Raw genomic sequence first — 12,807 nt, forward strand, 5'->3', positions numbered from 1 at the left:
GAGACTGCTTTGTCTGGTTGGGCTTCACAGAGAAGAGGAAAAGATGGGTCTGAGCAGGAAGGAGCAGTCCTAAGTGGGGAGCTTGGCCATGAGAATGAGTCAGAGTGTGGCCAGCCACCTCAACACCAGAACACACACTTGTGGCCACTCTATGCAAAGATGCTGGGTATTTTTTCTTATGGTTTCACTGGTTTGGAGGAAAATGCGGAACCATGTGGCTAGTGTCCCCTCATTATTACTTCATTCAGGAGGTAGCATCATGTGCTTTGGATGTGAAGAGACCGGCTTTGTCATGTATGAACTTCCTGATACAAGATAAGCACATAATCTGAGATCCAGTTTCAGCACTTGAAATACAGGTAATAAGATTTACTTTGGGAAGGTGTTATAAAGATCAAATGCAAAAGTGTGAGATATATGGATATTTCCACTTCATCAGCTCCAGCCGGTACTGCCATGTATGATTGGGTAGGTCGTGTGCTGGACAGTGATAGCTGACAGATGGCACAATAGAGACTAATGTCATCCCAGGTTTTGCTCCTGAGCCAGGTACTCAGGCTTTGCCCTGCATGGAGAGGTAGAAGGATACCAATAATTAGCACGAATAGGGACACGGTGAGGTATGATTGACTCCCATGTCACTGTTTGCAACGTGATCCAAGTGACTTAAAAGAGGGTAGAGAGAAATCATGGCAAGGTGAGCAAAAGGAAAAAGGATTTGGTTCATTCCTCAGTTTCCTCATCTGTAAAATGGATGTGAGATGAATACTTACATCTCTTATACCTAAAGCTCTCAAGATGAAACAAAACAGTGTATTGAAAAGACTTTCCATGGAGAAGTTGTCAAGTATGCATTTTTTCACTCTTTTCCCACTCTAGGGATACCAACTAATGGCAAAGGATTATTGAAACACTCCCTAAAAAAATATTTCATAAACATAATTGAAACTTTTAAAACTGCATCTGGTTTAAAATAATAAATTCTCATGAAAGGATTATTGTCAAGTAGAGAAAATTTAAAATACATCCAGCATTTTGAAGTTTATTGAATTTTTTGAAAAAGACAATGCATCCTTACAAAATCAAATTGGCAATGTATCTTTGGCTTAAAAAAAATGTATGACCTTGGAGTCAGCAATAATACTTAAGGAACATTTCCTAAGGAAATAACCACATATACACAGACAGATTTAGTTCCAGGAGAATCCTCTGATAGCAAATATAAGCCTATAAGTGCATTAGCCAGAATTAGTAAGCAAAATGTGCTATATTCACAATGAAAACAGTTTGAAGCCCGTGGGGAAAGAGTTGTGGAAATACTTCCATGGACATGAAAAACTGTTCACTATGTATTAAGTGTAGAAACAACAAAAAAAGAAAGCTTAAAAGTGTTTTTGGAGTGTGATGCCATGATCTTTGGGTACCATACCCCTTGAAAATATATACACATATACACACACACACACATTTATTTCCTGGTAATGAGATTATAGGCACATTTTTTTGCCATCAATTTGTTCTATACTTTCTGGTATATATTCCTTGAGAAAGACGAAAAAATTTTCAGGATTCTCATACTTGAAAATGTTGGGATGAAGGGCCTCAGGACCAACCATTACCTCCAAAGGGCAAGAACGCAGGGAGGCTTCAGCATTCAGTTGTATTTCTCCCACATTTCTGGGTGACCACACAACTGTGAAAGTTCAGATAGCACCAAACTTCTCATTCTCCTGGAACAGGCAGGGTGGAGGAAGTCAGGACTTACCTATTTGACGGTGGGGAGCAGATGTGATCATGATCCTCCTGATGCACTATTTTCCCTTCTCACAGCCCCTGACTTCTCTGCACTGGTGCTCACAGATGCCTGATAAGAGGAAAAGCTCAGTTCAAAGCTTTGGAGTCTTACAATTCCAAAATAATGATTTTAAGTGCCTTTACAATATTATTCAAAAACTGTCAATTACCTAGGAATAAATCTAACATGTGCAGGAAAATACATATTACTAAGGGGAAAAATGGAAAATGTGTAAATAAATGGAGGGATATGCCATGTTTATGGGTTAGAAGGCTTACAATGATAAAGATGTCAGTTTCCCTCAAACTGAAATATAATGCAATCCCAGTCAAAATCTTAAAAAGATTTTTCATAAAAATGCATGGAAAGCTGATTCATAATAAATTGATTCTAAAACTTATATGAAAGCTCCAAAAAAATCAAGAATAATCAAGACAATCCTAAACAGAGCTGCAAGACTTGGCCATTATTTATCAAGATTTACTATTATAGGCGGCAGTAAATGAGACAGTGTGGTATTGGTGTAAGACAGACAGACCAGTGTGAAGCTATATGTACAAGTCTCCTGACTTATGGCAAAGGAGCCACTGTAATACAGCAGGAAAAAGTATTTTCAGCAAATATGGCTAGATTAAGTGGATTATTCATATGAAAGAACAGGTCCTGTCTCCTACCTCACACCAGACAAAAATCTGTTTCAGTTGGATCAGGGACCTAAGTGAAAAGTAAAGCAATAAAGCTTGTTGAAGACACTATAGTAAATAGCTTCATGGTCTTGGGAGAAGCAAATATTTCTTAATTTCCTAACTATTATAAAAACATTACTGACCATATAAATAGATAGATAAATGGGATTTCATTAAAATTAAGCACTTTTCTTCATTGAATGACACCATTAAGAGAGTGAAAAGCAAAGTCACATTGGAAAAAAATGCTAACACGTTTGTATTACAGCTTGTGTCCAGAATCCCTTACAAAGCAATAGAAAAATAACCAAAATGATTGTATCCAGAATCCCTTACAAATCAATAGAAAAATGGGCAAAAAGACTGAACACAACACACACACTTCACAAAAGAAAAAGTTGTAAGTTGTTAAAAAATAATGTCAAATTCTGGGAAGGTGGTTTTAATTGGTTGACATAATTTCTGAATCTTCTAAAATCTTCCCACAACACACACACACACACACACACACACACACACACAAAGCAAAATTCAAAACACAGAGACAACAAAACTAGGAAACAAGGTATCCCCTCAAACTTCAAAACATGAGTGGACAAATGGGAACAAACCACTACCATTTATCAGACCAGTAAGGTGTCTGTATCTGTGCAGAAATCCACAGGAAGCAACGAGGTGTGTGGGGGATACTGCTCCCCTCTGACTTTCTGAGGAATCTACCAGAGATTAATCTTCAACGGACCAAAGTAACTGGAGAGATATCAAAATGGGGACTATTAAAACCATAGAATATGTATTTACAGAATTATACTGAATAATGATCTGTGGAGAAAGTCTGTGAACTAGCTATACACTTTGACAATGTAAACATAATATACCTATCAAAAATTGGGGAGGATGGAAAGAACATATAAAAAGTAGAGTAAATGTGATGAGTATCTTAGAATGATTAAATGAGAATGAAAAAAATATTACTTCAAATCAGCTGCAGGGGGTTGGGGAGTGAGGAAGAAGGAGAAAAGGAAAGTTTGTTATTACTAATATTCATAGTAGGACACCTATGGATAATAATCCAAAAAGTGTAGGGACCAAGGGTAATATTTAAAAGTCTTGCTATAAGGTAACTATTACAACAAAAATATAAACCTTTTTGAATACAAGACATACAGTAAAAGAGAGAAAAAGAGATAGAGGGAGAGATTATATAAATGAGTGAAATAAACTAGTAAAAGGCCATATAAACAAATAGAGTATAAAACTATACCAGTAAATAATAACAAAAAGGATAAACCATTCAATTAAAAGGAGTTCCCATCTTTTAGAGATACATACAGAAATAATATGTAAAGAAATAATGTCTCAAATTTGCTTCAGAATAACATGGGATGAGGAGAAGCAAGCAGGATTAGAGATGAGAGAATGATCACACATTGATAATGGTTGAAGCTGGGTAAGGGCTACAGGGTCTATCCTAAAACTAGGGAAAGTAAAACTATCCCAAAACTAGGGAACAAAAACTCTTCTGTCTGTTTTGTGTTTAATATTTACCATAATAAAAAGTTTAAAAATAAAATATGTTGAGGGATGTTCAAAATATTTTAATGAGCAAACGAAGTGTTTGTACTCACAAACTAACTGTGGAAAGATATACATTACAAGATGAACAATAATGTTTCTCTGGGCTGGAATTATATTGTGGGTGCTGTTTGTATATTTGTTTACACAGTTTAGGCTATAGAGTCTTGTTTTTCAACCATAAATATGTATTTGGGAGCGATGGAAGTTAATTTTAAGAAAAAGATTTTATTTATTTATTTACAGAGAGAGAGAGAGAGAGTGCACGCAAGCAGGGGGGAGGCAGAGGGAGAGGGAGGTCTTAGGCAGACTCCATGCTGAGCAGCCCTTGCTGGATCTCACCATCACGTCCTGAGCCAAAATCAAGAGTTGAGGACTTAACTGACTGAGCCACCCGGTGCCTGAAAGTCATTCATAAAAAAACAAGTCCCATCCTGAAAAAAATTGAGAGTGGCTGAATGCCATGGGAATTGTGGCAGAGGGGTCCAAAGAACCTGGTTTTACTTACATTCTGTGATAGAAACTTTCAAATCCATACTCAAGAGTTCATTACTGGGATCCCTGGGTGGCTCAGCAGTTTAGTGCCTGCCTTCAGCCCAGAGCATGATCCTGGAATCCCAGGATCGAGTCCCGCATCAGGCTCCCTGCGTGGAGCCTGCTTCTCCCTCTGCCTGTGTCTCTGCCCCTCTCTCTCTCTCTGTGTCTCTCATGAATAAATAAATAAAATATTTTTAAAAAAAGAGTTCATTACTATTTAACACATTTCTGGAAAGATTGAGGACCAAGCACATGATCCCACTGGACTGAGGAAATCAGGCAGGGCTCTTACCCTCACCTCTTTCCAGGGCTGGTGAGCACACATGGCCACTCCCGTTGCCGATGCCTGTCCTCCTGATCCACCATAGTCCTGGTCTTGGGAGCACTGCTCCACACAAATACTTTCATGATCAAAAAAGACTCAGCTGAAATTCAGGTGATCCTTGTCATATAAAAGTTCGAGAAATACTGCTCTAGTCAGGACAACTGAGTAGGCCAATTACATTTGTCCTGGAAATAACCATGTAAATGAGATTTTCAAGGGTTGGAGGCAGAAAGTGGGGAGGGAAGTTGTCAGATGAGACATTTGCATTTTTAGGAAAACAGTAGCCTGATTGGAGCTGCACTGTAGGAAGCACAATCTCTCATTTATGTATAGAACTGGCTGGAATTCAATACACAACACATATTTTATGGGACAGAGAAAAAGGGGAGGATTGCGATGGTCTGGGTAGGTAATCAGGGTGGTAGCAGTGGATATAGAAAGGATGTAAAGGAAATGTTCAAAGAATAAATGTTGACAAGGTCTGGTAACTGATTGCACCGTAGAGGTGGGGTGTGCTAAGGCAGCCAGAGAAATCATCTTTGGCTGTGAGCCCATAAGTTTCAGACAGTACAAAGAGGAAGAAGAGAAAGCAGAAGACAGAGAAGAGAAAAAGCACAGAGAGTTAGATCACAGGAGAGTTTCAGGAATGAAAGGATCCTGAACAATGTCAGATACTGCAGAGATATCAAGGAAGTTGACAGTTCCGGAAAATTATTAGATAGTCCACCAGGAAGTTATAGGTGCCATTGGAAGCAGTGTGTGTATGGTGGGGGGAGGTAATTGGTGGTGATTGTAATGATGCTGGAGGTGGGCTGAAGTTACCCTGTAAGGGCTCAGGAGTGATTGGTGGTGAGGAAGAAAGACACAGAAGACAGAGGCAGGCTTCAAATCAGAAAAATGATTTCTCAGAAATGAGAAGATGTATCAGGTGACGGGCATCAAGGAGGGCACTTTGATGGAATGAGCATTAGGTGTTCTATGCAACGGATGAATCACTGCATTCTACCCCTGAGGCCAATAATACACTATATGTTAACTAACTTGAATTTAAATAAAATCTAAAAAAAAAAAAAAAGAACAAGAAGATATATCTGTTTGTAGGTAGAAGCTAGTGGAGAGATGCAGTAACTGATGGAGCGGGGTCAGAGCAGGAGGTAAAGGCCTAGAGAGTGCAGTTGGAGCGGCTGGCTGTGGCAGAAAGAGTGGAGGAAGGTAGGGAGGCACAGAGATACCAGCACGATGATGGGTGGTGACAGTTAAATGTGCCCCAGTATCTCCTGATCTGGACTGTTCTCCATGTTTATCCATCTTCATTTCTGTCCCCTCTTTTATACTGCACATACCCAGCCCTGGATTTCTCACTTTGTGACTCTTGTTCTGAGATGGGTGGGGGGCTGGTCTTTGCCTGGACTTACTGACTCTCTGGAGCTCTGTGCTGAAGGCAGGGAGGACTGCCAGGGAGGAGGACACCGAACTTCAGGTAGCTAGTTGAAGACATCATTTGGTGATAATGCAGCAATGTCAAAGGAGCTGAGATTTACACCCTCCTGGACAGTGAGCCAGGCCAGAATTCAAGGCCATCATCGGCATCTCGGAACCTTGAACCTCAGGCTTGCAAAGTAGCTGACTTTGGTGGAAAAAAGACTCAACAAAACAACACAGACCACGTGTGTTTTCCAGACAAGTTCTTTGAGACAAGGGGACTATCTTCTCAGGATAATAAAGACATCTACCAGAGAGAGAGGAGGAGGGAAGGGGAGAGAAAATGATACAGATAGGGAGGAGGAGCAGTTACTCAAAAACAAGTGTGTGCAAGGTATTTTATTTATTAAGCACCACACCTGAGGTGCAACAAGATTAGTTTGTTCAAGGATAGATACAGAGCTCCTAAGCAGGATTCAAACTCAGATATTTTTGGCTTCATATTTCACGACTTTTTTTCTATAATGCTTTGTCTCTGCATTGGGACCTCAGCCTGAGCGTCATAGTGCATTTTTGATACTGAGGAGGCACTTCAGGAAAGCTCTTCACCGGAGATGTATCAGCAGAGGCTCTTGGCTCCCATGCTGCCCAAGAAATAGTATCAAGGGAAGAGTCTGGCTGCTGGGTGCTACTGGCTGCTGAGCACTGCAAGAGCAGAGCCCTGGGGGAACCACCTGCATTACGGGGTTTGGAGGTCCTTGGCTACATAACCATGGTGTGGGTGCAGAAGCTGCTGGCTATTGGGTGCTGCTGTCTCTGTGCACAGCAGGAGCTGAAAGCTTGAGAAGCTGCCAGCACAGCAGAAGCTGAGTGCTGCAAAAGCTCCAGATGCTACAGGAAGCAAAACTCTCCCTCCTGACATATCTCGCTAGTGCCATCTGCTGGTGAAGCTTCAGTGCTGACTGGCAAAGGAAAAACTGTTTAAAGGGCCCAGATCCATTTCCACGGAATAGCCTAAAAGGGTGAATTTGGAGCCAAGAGGCAATAAATCAATAACTGGCACAGACAATTTGTGTCTTTCAAGGAATTTGGCCATTTCATTGAAGTTGTCAACTGTACAACAGAGATAGTACAGAGAATTCCTGTATACCTCTCACCTGGTCTTCTATTATTAATTCATATATAACCACGGTAGTTTTGTCAAAACTAAAAATTCAGGGATGCCTGGGTGGCTCAGTGATTGAGCGTCTGCCTTCAGCTCAGAGTGTGATCCCGGGGTCCTGGGATCGAGTCCCACATCAGGCTCCCCTCGAGGAGCCTCCTTCTCCCTCTGCCTATGTCTCTGCCTCTCTCTCTCTCTCCATGTCTCTCACAAATAGGTAAACGAAATCTTAAAAAAAAAAAAAAACCCTAAAAGAATCAATATTGCTATTAGCCAAGAGTACAGAATTGCTATTACAAAAGTGCTATTAACCAAAGTACAGAATTTATTTGACTTTCACAATTTTCCCACTAATGTCGTTTTTAAGGTCCAGGATCCAGTCCTGGGTACCATGTGGCATTTATTTGTTACTATTCCTTACTCTGGTATGTGACATCACCCTAATCTACTCTGGCTTGATATTTTGTAGAACATCTGCCAATATGTATTTGTCCGACGTTTTCCTCATGATCGGACTAGGATTATAGGTTTGTTTTCTCTTCTAGATTTTACATTTATTTCTTCATGAGAGACACAGAGAGGAGAGGCAGGCTCTCTATGGTAAGCCTGATGTGGGACTTGATCCCAGAGCCCCGGGATCATGATCTGAGCCACTCAGGTGCCCCAGGATTGTAGGTTTTGAGGAAAAATATTGCAATCAGGAGATGGAGCCCTGGGGCCAGGAGTGGCTGGTGAGTTCCACATTCACATGGCCTTGCAAAGGGTCAGATCAGGACTGAGAAGTCAGAACAGTAGAACATTAGAGGCTTATCCGTGTTCAAAGGAGAGACATCCCTGGAAATATCGGGGAAGCTAGGGAGGCAGAGGAGGCAGAGGAGGCATAAAGGAACCAGCAGAAGGTTGATCAGTAAGCAAAGCGTGGACCCATGCGGGGCTGTGGAGCTGGCACAGGACACAGCACCAGGGGGCGCTATTCCCATGGACTACAATGTCCTGGCTGACCCTGGAGTTAGGCATCACAGCAGCCCTGAAAACATGAGCATACATGCGAATGTGACTTCATCTCCCCACCCAGGCTGTGGGGCCTGAGACATGAAGTTGTACATCTGTTCTAACCATTGTGCTAGAAAAGTAAAGGAGAACAAATCCAAGATCTGAGGGCACCAGGCTCCACACTAAGACTGCCAAATCCAGGGGAAAGAAGGGAAGCAGCATGTACTTAAGTGACCTTGCACAGCTTCACAAACCACCAATCAGCCCTGTTCCAATCACTAGCTGGAGAAAACCTCTACCCCAGGGGCTCTGTGTGGCTCATACTTCTGAGATATCCCAGCCACTCCAAAACCAGCATCTGCAAGGCCACAAGAACCAAATTCTTATAGAACTTGCTTAAAGTTCCAGGTTTTCAGAAAGTATCAAACTGTAGCTCACAGTCAGTGAGCTAATGCAGGACAGTCATTCACTACCTGGTTTTCTCGACATGTCCTTATAAAACACCCAACCCCAGAACAAGGGAGAACTCAGGACCTACAGTTTAGGTGTCAGTCCCTAAGCCTCTCGCCTTCTTGGGGTTTCCCTGGTGGAAGAGCAGTGACCAGAACTGCCCTTCAAGCACTGAATTAGAGTCAATTATTTGTTTTGTAGTGGGGTGCTATAGCCAAGGTGGAGTAGTAGAGAGATCGATTTCAAGTCTTAGCTAAGGCACTTAATGGTATGAGTGCCTGGCTAGGGGGATGTTGTTTCCTTTACACTCAAAATGAAATTGTATTCTCAGTTAAAGTATTCTTAACTATCTCTGCCATGACCTATTGACTTCCTTTATCCCCAGAGCATTCACCTTCTAGAATTTCAACTAATTATATGGCCTACTGATCTGTAGATCTCAACATCGCCCATATTGGAGTTAAGAGGCTCTTTCTTCTTGGGCTCAAGAGGAAAGAATCTGGCATAAAGAAGAATTGATGTTGCATCTTGAGTCCAAAGGCAGTCTGAAGGCAGAATTCCTTGTTTTGGGGGGGATTTTTTTCTTTTATAGCCTTCAACTGATAAGGCCCACCTACATTGTTACATCGGCTTTATTCAAAGTCTGCTGATTTACTTGGCCAGATGACTCGTATAAGGACACAGTCTACAGTCACAGCCTAGAAGGAGCTACACTGATAATACCTGTGCAGAGAGAAGGATTCTCTTTGCCTTTGGCCAGGAAAGTAGACCCAAATGAGTGCAAGTAGCCTGGCTTAGAAGATGTCAACAAGAAGGGACTGGAAGGCAGGATGTCTTCTTTGCCCTGTTGGCATCTCCATCACCTGAAGGAAGAACTCTGCCCGCATGGAACTCAGTATATCTTCACTGAGATGCTGCTGATTATAGGAACTCCCATACACACCTTAATTAGTCACATGACCCAGGATGGATAGCATCAAGCAAGAGTGTATTCAGAATAAATGTTCTATAAAAGGAACTACCAGGAATGCAACCTGAAACCTTCAGAAATCAAACATTTATTGTATATTTCCATCCAGTGCAATGGTGCAGATGTAGAGAAAGGAGCAGTTAGTAAAGGACTGTGGCTGAGCCTCCCCTTATTCTGGGCACACACTCCCCTTATTCTGGAGTCTTCCAGAAGAGTTTTCTGGGATGAGTTACTGCACAAGGGAGACAGGGTCTCATCAATCACTCACTACCACCAGAGATGCTGTTCTAAAATACGAATTTGGTGGGCACCAGGGTGGCTCAGTCAGTTAAACATCCGACTCTTGATTTCAGCTCAGGTAATGATTTCAAGATTATGAGATAGAGCCAGGTATAGGGCTCAGTGCTTAGGGGGGAGCCTACTTAAGATTTTCTCCTCTCCCTCCCTCTCTCCCTCTCCCCTTCTCCTCAATCATGCATGCTCACGCTCCCTCTCTCTCTCAAATAAATAAATCTTTTTAAAAAATAAAATAGGCCGCGAGCTGGGGCTGGCCGCCGCCTGGGAGTGCCGCGGCCGGGGCCTCCTCCTGGCTGGGCCCTCCTCCCCCGCCGTGCCCGCCGCCGGCTGCCGACACCGTGTGCAAGCGCAAGGGCGCCGGGCTCCCGGGCTCCCGGCCTGCACGCCCTGCAAGCAGCCCCGCTGCGGGGGCCACGGCGGCGGGCACGGCGGGCGCGGCGGGCACGGAGGGGCGCACGGAGGGCCCGCGGCGGGGGGGGGGCGCCTAGCCGCCGCGGCCCCCCGACGCCGCCTGCTGCCCCGCGGCCCCCGCGCCCCCCGAGGCCCCCGCGCCCCCGGGGGACCCCAGCGCCCCCGCGCCCCCTCGGCCGCCCAGCAGCAGCAGCAGCACGACTGCTGCGACGCCAACCGCCGGGAGCCCCCCCCAACCCCTGCGATTGTCACAGGGATCCGCCCCCCGAAACCTCGGACATCAACCAGCTGCCACCGTCCATCCTGCTCAAGGTCACTGATGAATCATTGGAAAAAATTGCATCAAGAAGTCAGGATATAATTGAAATCAACATTTCTGATTGTCGCAGTATGTCTGATACTGGCGTATGTGTTCTAGCATTTAAGTGTCCTGGACTTCTTAGGTATACAGCCTACAGGTGTAAACAGCTTTCTGACACTTCTATTATTGCGGTTGCCTCTCACCGGCCTTTACTTCAGAAAGTTCATGTAGGCAACCAGGACAAACTTACTGATGAAGGACTCAAACAGCTGGGATCAAAGTGCAGAGAACTCAAAGATATTCATTTCGGCCAGTGTTACAAGATCTCAGATGAAGGCATGATCGTCATAGCTAAGGGCTGTCTGAAATTACAAAGAATATACATGCAGGAAAACAAATTAGTAACAGATCAGTCGGTGAAAGCATTCGCTGACCACTGTCCTGAACTTCAGTATGTTGGCTTCATGGGTTGTTCAGTTACTTCGAAAGGAGTCATTCACCTAACCAAGCTACGAAATCTTTCCAGCTTGGACCTACGTCCTGTCACTGAACTGGATAATGAAACTGTGATGGAAATTGTCAAGAGGTGCAAAAATCTTAGCTCTCTCAATCTCTGTCTGAACTGGATCATAAATGACAGGTGTGTGGAGGTCATTGCAAAGGAAGGACAAAACCTGAAAGAGCTGTATTTGGTGTCCTGTAAAATCACAGATTATGCACTGATTGCCATCGGCCGGTACAGCATGACGATAGAGACTGTGGATGTCGGATGGTGTAAAGAAATTACAGACCAAGGAGCCACCCTGATTGCACAGAGCAGCAAATCTCTGAGATATCTGGGGCTGATGAGATGCAATAAAGTCAACGAAGTGACGGTGGAGCAGCTGGTGCAGCAGTACCCCCACATCACCTTCAGCACCGTGCTGCAGGACTGCAAGAGGACCTTGGAGAGGGCCTATCAGATGGGCTGGACCCCCAACATGTCTGCAGCCTCCTCCTAACGCTCCTGCTGGGGGAGGGGGGAGATCTCGGGGGGCCGAGCCCTTGGAAAGATTTTCCCTGTTCCACGTCTACGGGTGTACCCCAGTGTATATGTGTGTCTTGTTCGCATAACGCATAGCATAAGCGCAATTGCTGTTTGTTCGCAGGTGAACTGGGGTGGGGTGGTTTTTTGTTTTTTGTTTTTTTGTTTTTTCCTTAAAAATTAAAGATTTGGGATCCCTGGGTGGCGCAGCGGTTTAGCGCCTGCCTTTGGCCCAGGGCGTGATCCTGGAGACCCGGGATCGAATCCCACATCGGGCTCCCAGTGCATGGAGCCTGTTTCTCCCTCTGCCTATGTCTCTGCCTCTCTCTCTCTCTCTCTGTGACTATCATAAATAAATAAAAATTTAAAAAAAAATTAAAGATTTTTGAAAGCCACAGACCCTTTGGTTTTTAAACTCAAAGGCTTGTTTCTCTAAAGAAAAAAAAGTTTTTTATTTACTGTAAAACCAAAAACCGTGGGCCCTAGTATGTTGATCTTCTAATTGCCGCCTCTTGAAGATGCCCCGAAATGAAGGCATCCATCGGCCTTCTCTTCCGATGGAATAGAATTGTGCACTGCTCCTGATGGTGACCAGGCCAGAAGGGATGGTGCACCAATTAGAAACCAGGAAACCAGGCCTTTGCAACATTTCAGGGGCCTACACACGTATAGGTCCTCACACACACACACACCCTAACATGCCAGTACCAGTACGCGTGAGCACAAACGCCAGGGCACTTTCTTTCTAGATCGTTCTCTGACGGAGGGGCCTTCCTCCAGGCCACTGAGGAAGCTCGGCACCCAACCCGGGATATGCACAGGTGGCTAACTTGCTGTCTGCAAGTGAGGGAGGGACTCG

General features: G+C 43.9%; 1 protein-coding gene across 1 annotated transcript; it reads left to right on the forward strand.

The window, feature by feature from the left end:
• Positions 1–212: 212 nt before the first annotated feature.
• Positions 213–12,070, forward strand: LOC491134 (F-box/LRR-repeat protein 17-like). The gene is given in 7 exon segments (XM_038546039.1): positions 213–294; positions 10,449–10,515; positions 10,517–10,571; positions 10,574–10,681; positions 10,683–10,785; positions 10,788–10,853; positions 10,856–12,070. Coding segments are annotated over 7 exon segments (1,551 nt in total). The 3' UTR covers positions 11,926–12,070.
• Positions 12,071–12,807: the final 737 nt, after the last annotated feature.

This window comes from Canis lupus, chromosome 9 (assembly GCF_011100685.1).
Source record: "Canis lupus familiaris isolate Mischka breed German Shepherd chromosome 9, alternate assembly UU_Cfam_GSD_1.0, whole genome shotgun sequence".
NCBI classification, from domain to species: Eukaryota; Metazoa; Chordata; class Mammalia; order Carnivora; family Canidae; genus Canis; species Canis lupus.